Raw genomic sequence first — 14,239 nt, forward strand, 5'->3', positions numbered from 1 at the left:
ATTTATTGAATGCTTACTTGGACTCAGGCACTGTTCTAGTCATTGAGGAAATAGCAATGAATAAAGAAGACTAAATCCTCGTTTCATGGATCTTATATTCTAGTTATGAGAGGCAAACAATAACCCCCCGCCCCAATTTCTTAAACAGTATGATAGAAGCTGGTAAGTGTTATGGAGAAATTTTTAAACAGGTTAAAACAAGATAGGAATGTGCAACAGCGGTGAACTTTTAAATATTGTGGTCAGAGGAAGCCTCGCTGAGAAGGTGGCACTGAGTAAAGAATTAAATGAAGTAAGGAGTGGGCCATATTAACATTGGAGAGAAGATTCCAGGCATAGAAATAGTGGTGAAGGGAGTTGTGGGATACGATAATGGGAAGGAGGTAAGGTAAGAGAGAGATGGTGGAGAACCGGACTATGAGAAAGTAGGTCTTTGTCAGAACGCTGGCTTGTATTCTGAGCAATGTGGAAGCCACTGATGGCAGGTGGGGAGCACGTGAACATTAGTGGAATAGAAACAATTTACTTTCCTGATGCAGAAAAAGTAAATGTATAGGTTATAGCAATAACAATGATTTAGGCAGTTACAATGCAAATGCCCTTGAACCTCTCCCACTTTCTGTTTACTAATGCAGCAAAATACTAGGGTAAAAGTCAGCCTGAGTAAATGAAAAAAGATGAATTATAGACTATTTCCAAAGGAAATACAATCATATTACTTTTGATGCTTATAACAGCAACAATGAAGCTACCAGGATTGCCTAGTAGAGGGCTTGCTTTAGTAAATATTTATGAATGATTCAAAATTAGTCCATTGTTTGTAGGTTCCTAAATGTCTAAGAAGATTCTGTTCAACTGAATCATTGGAATGATCAGCCCTTCAATTTCCTTTTCATTATTAATTTGCTTGGCAGATCCTCTATTCTATACACACTGAAAAGGTTAAGCTTCAGTCCAGCCCCTGTCCAAATGATAAAAAATTCTGAACTTGTGAAATTCAATGAATAAAGATTTACTATAGCATTAGTGTCCATTTAGAGCCACATAGATTCCTACCTATCTGACAACCTAACGAAGCAGAGTTCACAAAATGAACAAGTTCTAATGAACTGAATATGCTACAGAGAAGTTAATTGCCCTCTGGTCAGTGATAAGACAACTTGAAAAGAAGTGAGTCTGAACATTTTAAGCTGCCACTGCAGACCATTGACATCGACCCCTAGGACTCTGTCCCTGGACTCTTTGTTGTCTGTCCAGTCTAGAATTTGGTTAATGACCATAGCTGAGTGCCAGCTACTAAACCCTACGTACTGTGCTAATATGATCATGATAGCATGTGATGATCCTCACAACAGCTCTCTACTCAGCCCATCTAACAGATGAGGAAACTGAGAATCCAGGAGTTGCACTGATTTGTAAATGGCAAAGTCAAGGTTAGACCAAAGTTGTCTGATTCTTTCACCTTAACCACTTCATGTGTTCTAAATACTACATTAAGGGACTTCCCTGGTGGTCTAGCATCTATGACTCTGTGCTCCCAATGCAGGGGGCCTGGGTTCTATCCCTGGTCAGGGAACTAGATCCCACAGGCCATAACTAAAAGATCCTGCATGTCTCAATAAAGACTGGAGATCCCATGTACTACAACCAGAACCTGGCACAGTCAGCTAAATAAATATTTTTAAAATAGCTAAATATTATATTAATCAGGCACTTGGAGGTATTACACCTAGGACAGTAGTACTAGTAATACTGCTTGGATGATGCTGTCAGGCATGTTATTTGTAGTCAGAACACTGGGTATTAATATGACTTCCAAATTTCTTCCAACCACATTTTGGACTCCCCTCATTTATTTGTGAAATGGAGATGAGAATGTCTACTGAACAGGGTTGTCACAGGGATTTAGTTAAAATAATATACATGAGAGTACCTAGTGCCATACCTGACACATATTAACTAAACTATGCCGTTGCTGCTGCTGTTTAGCCACTAAGTTGTATCCGATTCTTTGTGACCCGGTGGACTGCAGGTTCCTCTGTCCATGGGATTTCCCAGGGAAGAATACTGGAATGGGTTGCCATTTCCTTCTCCAGGAGCTCTTCCTGACCCAGGGATCTAACCCACGTTTCCTGCATTATAGGCAGATTCTTTACCACTGAGCTACCTGGAAGGCCGTTAACTAATCTATGCATGCTTGCATGCATGCATGCATACTAAGTCACTTCAGTCATGTCCAACTCTTTGCAACCCTATGGACTGTAGCCCACTAGGCTCCTCTGTCCATGGGATTCTCCAGGCTAAAATGCTAGAGAGGGTTGCCATGCCCTCCTCCAGGGGGCCTTCCCCACCCAGGGATCAAACCCCCATCTCTAGTGTCTCCTGCATTGGCAGTCAGGTTCTTTACCACTAGTGACACCTGGGAAGCCCCTAACTAATCTATACATGTTGCCAAATCCTTTTGGATAGCCTACCATGAACTAGCTGTCCCTTTTCATCAAAGTGATAATATGGGTGCTATCCCTAAGAGGATATATATTTTTAAATTCATTTTAAGGATTAGGAAAATATGGGTTTTCCCTGTATCATTCATATTCCCTTATTCAATCCAACTTTCAACCAAGGGCATGCATCTAATAGGTAAAAGTTAAATCGTGAAGAAATGTTCTGAAGAAATCAGTGTCCTTGATCTTCATGGTCACCAACTGAGCCAGCTGGAATGGCCCTTACCTGGCTGGCAAAGCTAGGATCAGTGACTGCTGTGTTTAGTCCTTTAAGACAATTTAACCTCCCTTTTTTTGCTAGCTTTTATTTTTATTCCTTTAAAGGGAATAGGCCCCCAAAGTAAAATGAGTTAACATTTCGTGTGTCCATATCTGACACCTTGAGCCTGGCTGTCAGGAGGGTGCCACAGCTTCCAGTTCAGAAAGATAAAAGATCCATTAATAGCCAAAGGAAGAAAAAAAAAAAAAGCAACCCACACACAAGCAGTGTGACTGTCATTTACACTTCTTTGTAACAGTCTAGACATACTGTATGGAGTGTTATCCAATGTGATAATTGGTAAGGAGATCTTTGCCCATGTACTGGGCTTACCTATGAATTATAATTCAAGGGTTGCATACCATTATTGGTTGGCTTGCCTGTAGCCTTTCTTGATTCAAGAGAAGTTGTACTATTCTCTCAGAAAACAGAGGTCTTAGAAGGTCAACCCCATATAATAGACAGTTATGGCATATGAAACATTAGCTTGGAATTTATAGCACATAATTCTATGAGAATGTGAGTCCAAATTTTCAATTGGCTCTGTGTTTAGTTTTAGACTCCAGTTTTGAAGATCATTTGGGCATTACTATTTATTTAAAATCCATTTCTTTTCAAAAATGAGTTAGAATCGTGCGGTGGACAGATTGAAACCTCTGAAAGCCCAATCTTATGACTATTGCATTCGCTGCCAATTGAAAGATAAAGGTGACTGCCCATCTGAAAAAGCAGTTTTTCATTGTTTAGTATTTTATGCACAATTCCAGACATCGGAAAACTGTTTTTATCAGACTGATATTTTTGCCAGCTTTTCAGCACATTGGATGTTTCATTAGCAGAGTCAAGAGGGAAGGTGCTAAGAGGAGGCTATGAGCAATGTCCTGGAGGGAGAGGTGGTTGCGGCATCTACAATCTAGAGAAAAATCTGTTCATAAAATTTGCTGAACGAGGGGAGAAAGGGGACCAGAAGGGAACCTTTTAGTGAAGCTAATCCACATTTAACAATTATTCATCAGTGAAAAAGAAACATGTATACAGAAAAGCAAGAATGGGGGCAAAAATACACTGAACTAACAGCGGAGGCCAGAAAGCAGCAAACTGCGTTTTAAATCAAAGTAGTGTCTATGGTACAGGGAATTTGAAAGGACCTCAAGCAGAGAAAAATATTTCCTGGGTGCCCTGGGGCTACTGTTCCAAATGCCTACTCCCTTGGTGTTCCTGGCTTCCATTGCCTCCAGCTGTGGTTTATCCCCCTCCAGCTCAACAGGAGCAGTCTTGTAAGCACCTGAGAGTGAGCAAAAGAACCACATGAAACCCGTGCCATTGACTTTCATCATCAGCCTGAGGAGCCATGATCCATCCGCACCTCCCTATTCCATGGCAAGCAAGAAGTTGAGCATCTTTATATTGATCCTTGTTAAGCATCGAAACTAGAGCTACTTGTCTGCTTTAAGGACCTTGGAAGGACTTTTTTTTTTTTTCTGTATTGGATGTGGAATGAAGTGTCTATATGCTCAGTTAATCACTCCAGCCCCTTCTCTTTGCAGTTAACTCTCTTGTAACACCTATTGCAGGTTTAACAAGTGTAAGAGTCAGCTGTTCTGTGTGCCTATTCCTCCTACTAAGCTCTGAGCTCCGAAAAACAGGAAAAGAGTTGGTTTTAGCTTTTTGCTTCCCAGGTACCTAACACAGTGCTGTGTACCTACAGTCAGCCCTTTGTATCCTCACATTTCGTACCTGTGGATCCAACCGACCGCAGATCAAAAATATTTGGAAAAAAAAAATTCCAAAAAGTTCCTAAGAGCAAAACTTTAATTTGGTGCACCCCTCATAACTATTTACATAGAATTTACATTATACTTATAACTGTGTACTTGGTATTTACATTGTATTAGTTCCCTGGTCAGTAGTAAAGAATCCTTCTGCCAATGCAGTTCGATCCCTGGGAGGAGGGCATGGCAACCCACTCCAGTATTCTTGCCTGGGAAATCCCATGGACAGAGAAGCCTGGCATGCTACAGGGTCACAAAAAGTTAGACAGGACTTAGTCACTAAACAACAAAGGCATTATAAGTAATCTAGAGATAACAAAGTATACAGGAGGATATTCATAGGTTATGTGCAAATACTATACCATTTTATATAAAGGAGTGAGTCCCATCGTGGCTCAGATGGTGATGAGTCTGCCTGCAATGCAAGAGACCAGGTTTGATCCCTGGGTCAGAAAGATCCCCTGGAGAAGGGAGTGGCAAGCTACTCCAGTATTCTTGCCTGGAGAATCCCATAGACAGAGGAGCCTGGCAGGCTAGAGTCCATGGGGTCACAGAGTCGGACACAACGGAGAGGACTCACACTTTCACTTTTGAGTGTCTTCGGATTTGGGTATCCGTGGGGGTCCTGGGACCGATCACCCTCAGATACCAAGGAATGACTGTATTCTCAAGTCTCCCTTCCTCCTAGAACCCTTGTGTACCACATCATTCCTCTACCAAAGAATGAAGCTTTTATGTGATATATTTATTGGAACAACCCTGGATTCTGGAGTCTGGAATAAATGGTGAAGGCTTAGGAATGAAAGAGAGTCACTTATCACTAAATACAGGAAGTTACCTTAGTATATGCCTCAAATAATGCTGTTCGGGACAAGTAAGTTCTAGTCACTTCTACACATTCTCAAAAAAAGTGGTTCTGAAAATTTAGTATGCTTCAGAATCACCCAGATTAAGTATGGCATAATCCTGGGCTATGAGGAAATTCTGCTTTAGTAGGTGGGACTGTAGAATATACAGATTTAATAAACTCTCCAGTAATTGATTCAAACTCTCCAGGTAATTTTCAAAAGTGAAAATCACTACTTTAGACATTTTGTCACCATAAGGATACCAACTTCTATTGTGACAGTTAGGACTAGACAAGTATGTTGGGAGAATTTTTTAAAGTACAAACAAATTCAGGTTGGTAAGCCTTTGTTAATTGTGTGTTCAGATATGTACATGATATGATAAATTCAAAAAAGTATAAGAAATAGTTATTTTCCTGGAAGAATGGTCTTGCTGAGGAAGAAGGAAACTTCAAAAGAGTGATATCTATTTTATCAGTTCAGTTCAGTCACTCAGTCATGACTGCAGCATGCCAGGCTTTCCTGTCCATCACCAACTCCTGGAGCTTGCTCAAACTCATGTCCATTGAGTCAGTGATGCCATCCAATCATCTCATCCTCTGACATCCCCTTCTCCTGCCTTCAATCTTTTCCAGCATCAGGGTCTTTTCCAATGAGTCAGTTCTTCGCATCAGGTGGCCAAAATATTAGAGCTTCAGCTTCAACATCAATCCTTCCAAGGAATATTCAGGACTGATTTCTTTTAGGATTGACAGGTTTGATCTCCTTGCAGTCCAAGGGAGTCTCAAGAGTCTTCTTCACGGGTGTACACATGTTCCCCATCCTGCACCTCCCTCCCACCTCCCTCCCCGTGGTGGATACATGTTGAGGTATGGCAAAAGCAACACAATATTGTAAAGTAATTAGCCTCCAATTAAAATAAATAAATTTATATTTTAAAAAAAGAGTTCTTCAACACCACAGTTCAAAAGCATCAATTCTTCGGCGCTCAGCTTTCCTTATGGTCCAACTCGCACATCCATACATGACTACTGGAAAAAACCTAGCTTTGACTAGACGGACATTTGTCGGCAAAGTAATGTCTCTGCTTGTTAATATGCTGTCTAGGTTGGCCATAGCTTTTCTTCCTAGGAGCAAGCATCTTTTAATTTCATGGCTACAGTCATCATCTGCAGTGATTTTGGAGCCCAAGAAAATAAAGTCTGTCAATGAATACTGGAATGGGTAGCCAGTTCCTTTCTCTAGGGGATCTTCCCAACCCAGGGATTGAACCCAGGTCTCCCGCATTGCAGGTGTATTTTTTTACCATCTGAGCCACCAGGGAAACCCTATCTATTTTATACATCATATCAGCAGTGTATATGTATCAATCTCCCAAAACCTTCCACCCCTCTTCCCCTTTGATATCCATGTATGTTTTTCCCTACATCTGTATTTCTGTTCCTGTCCTGCAAATAGGATCATCTATATCATTTTTCTAGATTCTACATATATGCATTAGTATATGACATTTATTTTTCTCTTTCTGACTTTCTTCACTCTGTGTGACACTCTCTAAGTCCATCCATGTCTCTACAAATAACCCAATTTCATTCCTTTTTATTGGTAATATTCCATTGTGTATATATACACCACATCTCCTTTGTCTATTCCTGTTGATGAACAGTAGAAACCAAGCCAACATTGTAAAGCAAGCATACTCCAATAAAAATTCATTTTTTAAAAAAAGTGGTAACTAATAGAATACTCTCTTCAAATGCTAACCAACGTAGTACTGCAGGAGGACTCAGGAAGGAAAGATTTATGAACAAAATAGTTTGAATTTCACCGATGTGCCATGTAAACTCAGAGAGAGTGATAGATAAATCATGAGAAATATGTGAATTTGATAGATTCTAAACTCAAAACATGGACAGTTACCTTTGGCTATATTCTAGATGTTTCTCCATTTGTGCATATTTTAAATTTGCAGGATACAGGATGCTTGGGGCTGGTGCACTGGGATGACCCAGAGGGAAGGTACAGGGAGGGAGGTGGGAGGGGGGTTCAGGATGGGGAACACGTGTACACCCATGGTGGATTCATGTTGATGTATGGCAAAACCAATACAATATTGTAAAGTAAAAATAATAATAATAATAAATAAATGATAAATAGTTAAAAAAATTATGTTGTTTCTCCTGAAGCTGCATTGAAACATCTATAATATCATATATGAAACGAATCACCAGTCCAGGTTCGATACATGATACTGGATGCTTGGGGCTGGTGCACTGGGACGACCCAGAGGGATGGTATGGGGAGGGAGGAGGGGGGGTTCAGGATGGGGAACACGTGTATACCTGTGGCGGATTCATGTTGATGTATGGCAAAACCAATACAATATCGTAAAGTAATTAGCCTCCAATTAAAATAAATTTATATTAAAAAATAAATATCAAAAATTTCTTTTTCAGATGGTTTGACTGACTGTGTGGACCCAGATTGTTGTCAACAAAGCAACTGTTATGTCAGTCCTCTCTGCCAGGGCTCACCAGATCCTCTTGACCTCATTCAGCAAAGCCAATCTCTCTTGTCTCAGCACACTTCAAGACTCTTCTATGATCGAATCAAATTCCTTATTGGCAAGGACAGTACTCATGTCATTCCTCCAGAGATCTCATTTGACAGCAGGTATATATGTATTTATTTTATTCCTTAATGAACAGTGGTCATGTTTTTCTTTACCTGTGAAAGAAACACACATATACACATACAAAACTCACATGATGTATATTATTCATGGTGAAGTGTAAGCAAGGCTTTTAATGACAAAAACAAAAGTATAATTTACAAATTTATTGTTTAGCTTCTGGATTGATCCCTTGAAAAATTCTTGAATTTCAGAAACTAAATTTTAAGTTTCATTCTATGGGTGTAAAACATTTCCATATGAGAGAATTGGGTGCATTTGATATTCTAAAGTGAAATGCAAGACTTGTGAAAATCTGTCTTCTAGGGAAGCTCAAATGTGTGAATTGTCACTGAAGACCTGAGACCAAAATCCAACCCATTAGGTGAAAAAAATTTTTTAAACTAATTCATTTATTTGAAATGTAATAACATGAATTTGCTCGTTGTCCTTCTCTGCTTCATCTTCAGCAATGATACGTTTTAGTCATTAGCACTAGATATAAGTAAGTCACTGAAGTCAATATTTCTGATCGCTTAAAAATGTCCTTTTTTGTTCATGCCACAATTAAACATGTTTAAATATTGTTGTGAAACAGTAAGGATGTTTATCTCTCAAAATAGAAAGTCCAGCAGTTGTGGGCTTCAGGGGTTGGCTGAGCTAAGGCTTCAGTACCGTTGTCAAGGCCCCAGGTCCTTTACAATTCTCTAGTCTACCACCTTCAGCAGAAACTTCATTCTCAGGTTTGATAGAAAAATGGTTGTGGCAGCTGCAAGTTCAATTCAGATGCAATAAAGACCAAAGGATAAAAAAGAAATATCCCCCCAAGCATGGAATATAGAGTCTTCCCTTCATTCTGTTTCTGATATTTCAGCAGCTTCTAGACTATTACAAACAGAAAGTTAAAAAAAAAATACATGGAAAGTATTTGTCCGGGAGCACTTGTCTACATCCCACTCACACAGTCGCATCCTAGTGGGTATTATCAGTCCCTAAGAAAAGTTCAGTCAAGAGTTTATATTGATCTGAGTGACAGTCTAAGAAAATTACAATTCAGTATTGACCCCTGTGCACAGTAGGAAAGGGGTAAAAAACAACGTGCATGGAAATTTAAAACAGTCAACATCCTTCTCCCAAATTGTATACCAGAACTGTTATTGAAACTTAAAAATTTCTCATTCTGTTTATTTTTCTCTCTTCTTGATCTTTTATTTTTTGTTTTGTTTTTTAAATGTTTTATTATTTCTTTCTTTATCTGGCCGCACTGGGTCTCTGTTGCTGTGCACCAGCTTTCTCTAGCTGCGGCGAGGAGGGGCTACTCTCTGCTGCCGTGCACAGGCTTCTCATTGCAGTCATTTCTTTTGCTGTGGGACACAGGTTCTAGGTGCATCAGTTTCAGTAGCTGTGGTGCGTGGGCTCAGTAGCTGTGGCTCACGGGCCCTGGAGCATGTGGACTTTGATAGTTGTGGTGCACAGGCTTAGTTGCTTCTCATTATGTTTATTATGTGCAGTTCTAACCTTTTAAATCTTTAAACAGAACCCCAAACTCAAATGCTGATGCACCATAAGAAAGACCTTCTCTGCCAGGGGATCTAGTCAAAGTTTGCCTTCTTCCAAGAGACTCAGTCATCCCCATTTTGAAGTATCTCCCCCAGTTCAATAGGAAGTCTGGGGTAATTTCAAATGGCTGCAGTCAAAGTATTTATTTAGATAGTAGATGCTTATTTATTGCACTCCGGAGGAACAAAGGAAACAAAAAACCTTCATGCTTAAGGAAACTCAGTCAAAATGAAGAAAAGAAGGTAAATGAAATAACAACTTCCATGACATGGAGATACATAGTTAAATGACTCACTGAACTCAAGTAAAGGGAGAAAGTCGGGACCTGAGAGAGACAGGAGCCAAGTTATTGTGACCCAGAGGAGGGCGTTTGAGCAATAAACTTAGAAAAGTGAAGAGAAATTCCAGCCACTGTGGTTCGGCTTCATGCTTCAGCAGTGTTTGCCAGCCAGTCGCAGAGTGAACAAACCTATTACTTGTGGTGCTTAATGCCTTCTCCTCCTCCTGGCTTGACTGAGTTTTCCTTATTCTTTTTTAAAAGGCTCCAAGTTATCAAGTAGCTCTGAAAGTCGCATTTGAATTCAGAACTACGGTCTCCTTCACCGAGTGGTCTCAGCTCTGACACACATCTCTAATCTGTCAGAAAAGGGAAATAGTTGAGGACAAGCAATCTAACTATATTTCCTCTAAAAAATCAACACGTAATACAGTATTATTCAGAGTATCTCTGGATAAAATAAGTCCAACTCTGATCATGTAGAGTATAAGTAATAATAGTTATAAGCTCTTACATCTCTATTGTACTTTTTAGTCTGTGCAGCTTTCAAACCAACATTATTTCATTGTATCCTCACAGTATCCCTGTGAAGTAGGTATTGTCTTGGTGCATTTTATATATGAGGAAACTGAGGTTCAGAGAGATTAAATAATTGTCCAACATCACACAGCCAATAGACTTGTTTTGTAGCAACTCTTTTTTTTTTAAATTAGAGGATAATTGCTTTACAATGTTGTGTTGGTTTCTGCCATATGACAACACAAATCAGCTGTAAGTATATATATGTATATCACCTCCCTCTTGAGCTTCTCTCCTACCCACCCCCTATCCCACCCCTCTAGGCTATCATGGAGCACCGGGCTGAGCTCCCTGTATTTTATAGTGGCTTCCCACTAGCTGTCTATTTCACACATGGTAGTATATATATATATATATATATATATATATATGTCAATGCTACTCTCTCAGTTCATCCCACATTCTCCTTCCCCTTGTGTCCACAAGTCCGTTCTCTACATCTGTGTCCATTCCTGCTCTGCAAATACGTTCATCAGTACCATTTTTCTAGATCCCATATATATACACTAATATACAGTGTTTGTTTTTCTCTTTCTGACTTACTTCACTCTGTATAACAGGCTTTAGGTTCATCCACCTCACTAGAACTGACTCAAATTCACTCCTTGTATGGCTGAGTAATATTCCATGGTATAAATGTACCACAGCTTCTTTACCCATTCATCTGTCAGTGGACATCTAGGTTGCTTCCATGTCCTGACTATTGTAAGCAGTGTTGCAGTGAACATTGGGATACATGTGTCTTTTTCAGTTATGATTTTTTCATGGTATATGCCCAGTAGTGGCTCACATGGTAGTTTTATTTCTATGTAGTGACTCTTATAATCTTTCTGTTATACCACTGCTGCCCCATTTCAACTGGTTTTTAAATAAGCCAAGTGACTGAGATCTAATTTTTACGGGATGAATGACATCTGGTTGAATGACATCTGGAAACCAGGCAATATTGTAAAATCCACCTCATTTGAACACATTTCAATGATATTTTGATGATATTATTTACAAAGTTCAAGCCAGTGGTAATGAACTTCTTGGTAAAACAACTGGTAAAATGGGCCTTTTGCTACACATAAATTGTTATTGAGCACTTCTTTTGTGTCAGGTCTCATACTAAGCTTTTACATGTGTTATTTAATCCTTACAAAAACCTGATATGGTAGGTACCATTGTGATCCCCACTTTTGGGGTAAGGAAACAATAACTGAGATATCAAGTTGCTTGCCCAAGGTCACAATCAGTGAGTGTCAGAGCCAGGATCTGAATGCAAGCAGATTCATACTGAGAGCCAAACTTCTAAACCACTATGTTGAGCCACTTTGGCTCCTTAGAGAGCCAGGCTAAAGACTTTTGGTCCTCATACATATCTGACTGTGGGGTTGCTCTCCTCAGATCTAGAACACAGGTACTGTAATCAGGAAATCCAATTTGCTCTTAGGGTTTTGCCACATAATTGAGTGATAGCTGGGGAGGCAGATGAAGAAATCATTGCTGAGGGGCTCATTTGCCTACTGGCAAACTGTGAGCCACACGGAGGACTTGCTGCTGAGTGTTGCCACCATCGGAGGCCTGTGAGTTAAAGATGGTGGCATATAAGTGACTAACTGTTGCAAGGATGCATAAAGGTTAAATAGCTGTTCATCCTTGTGCATCCAAGTGAGACTAGCTTTCTTGTTGTGAGTTCTCTGCAGTGGTATATGAGAGCACATGGAACGTGGACCTCATGTGCCCCTGATGGTGTGATGTCACTGGCAACATGCCATTTGCCCACAGTAGAGTCTCCCAGCAAGCCTGTCAGTTACCATTTTTTCCTTAAATACATTTTACCCTGTAGCCTGAGTTTCTTTCTTTTTTTTTGACCAACTCCAAACATGACTACAAAGTAAACGACATATTCTGCACGCCCTGTATGACTTATTACTTTTTAATAATGTAAATAGGTGAACAGAAGCATTATTGATCTTCAGTGTCTAAGCATTTAATCACTATTAATAATGTAAAAGGTTTTTATAAATATGTAAAAACAAGAGTACATTAAACTAAATGACAGCAGTAATTTGCAAAGCCAGACATTTCACTCGCCATCACTAATGGAGAAGTGCATTTAAAAAACAAAATCCTACCGGGGTTAGTGCAACCGCTGACAGCAAGGTCTGGCCAAACTCATTTGTCTGTTTTGTAGCCACAAGAGGCTGATCCACACATCAATCCATGTCTAGTGTCTACATCAGGTCTTACTTACTATCAGCCCACAGCTGTATTTTGTTTGGCCCAACATTTAGAAACTAAGAGATCTAACATAAAAATTGGAATGTCCTCATTCTCTAGAAAATTGACAAAATTTGACATCTCTGGTATAGGTGTTCCAGAGTTGAGGACCAGCCACCCCTCTGGAATGTCAATAGCATGCCTCTCTAGCTCACCAGTCACTGATTCCCTTGCTTCTGGCTCAATTCCCGCACTTTTAATGTCCTGCCTGACCCTGTTGGCATTTGAGTTTGTAACATCTGGACTACACAGCTTCTCTAGCTTTCTGCAGAAAGACCTCAAGTGTTTTTTTGGTTGTTTTTTTTTTTTTTTACTTTCTGATCTGTTTTCCTGAGAGTCTGTAAAAATCCTATCTTAACTAAGAGGAAACAAAGTGACTGAGCATGAACTAGGAATCAGATTAATGGAAGGATATTTCCACCAATATTTCACTAAGGGGCCTGCGTGCACCTCATGAGTAAGTTGATAGACACTCTGCCTCACACCTTAGGCTAATAGACTCCCAGGTCCCACCATAGTGGAAACAAAATGTCCACATTCTGTGAGAAAGATGTGGATGTTAAGAGGCATTTTACTATTATGTTTGTCACTTAAAGTTTTAAGAACAATTTAAAGATCTTAAAATTTGCAGTGCTGCTGCTGGGTGTGGTTGTGGCAGTCTCATGCACCTGCTTCTACTGGAATCCTTAGCCTAGTTGAAAAGCGCTAAGCACACGAGGGCTTCCCTGGTGGCTCAGGGGTAAAGAATCTGTCTGCAGTGCAGGAGACACGGGTTCAATCCCTGGGTCAGGAAACTCCCCCGGAGGAGGAAGTGGCAACCCACTCTACTCTTCTTGCCTGGAGAATCCCATGGACAGAAGAACCTGGTGGGCACAGTCCATGGGGTCACAAAGGGTCGGACATGACTGAGCAACTAAACAAAAACAAAGCCCATGACAGTGGGGTTAACAGGCTACAAAATGAAGAGGTTGAGCAGGGTGATAGGTTTCTTCTAGTTCTAACTTTCTGTGAAGTTGCTGTATTTCAAATTTGTGTGCCACTCTGGGATGTGCAGTACAGAAGCTCTGAACCATCCTCACTGCTAAATCTGATTTCTGTGAGGACAAGGATCAAGTCTGATATGTTCTCTTGTTTTGATTATCTATCACTGTATAGCAAACTCCTCCAAAATATAGTGGATTAAAATACAGGGGAAAAAAAAAGGAAAGGAAGGAAGGATAAGAAATTCTGACAGGGTGTGGCCAAGATGACTTGTCTTTTCTCCGTGATATTTGGGCTTTCAGCTAATCTAACTCAGCTGGGAGCTAGAAGAGCTGGCTAGCCTCCAGGAATCCCTCTTCCTGCTTAAATCCTCTCCATTCAGGTTGCCTATGGGCATGGCAGCCAACCTTGAAGTTTGCCTGAGCTCAGAACTCCAGGTTGGAGTATTCCAAGAGACAGGAACCAGAAGGTGCCAGTCTCTTAAGATCTGGATCCAAAATTATACCAATGTCACTTGTGTTAT

General features: G+C 40.2%; 1 protein-coding gene across 3 annotated transcripts in view; it reads left to right on the forward strand.

Moving 5' to 3' along the window:
• The window catches only part of TENM1 (teneurin transmembrane protein 1), a 624,193-nt gene that overhangs the window by 440,824 nt on the left and 169,130 nt on the right, over positions 1–14,239 (forward strand). For all 3 annotated transcript variants that reach the window (XM_068962599.1, XM_068962601.1, XM_068962600.1), the window contains exon 15: positions 7,840–8,056. In XM_068962599.1, coding sequence (XP_068818700.1) covers positions 7,840–8,056 — 217 coding nt within the window. The remainder of the gene's footprint in view (positions 1–7,839; positions 8,057–14,239) is intronic.

Source organism: Capricornis sumatraensis, chromosome X (genome assembly GCF_032405125.1).
Source record: "Capricornis sumatraensis isolate serow.1 chromosome X, serow.2, whole genome shotgun sequence".
Lineage (NCBI taxonomy): Eukaryota > Metazoa > Chordata > Mammalia > Artiodactyla > Bovidae > Capricornis > Capricornis sumatraensis.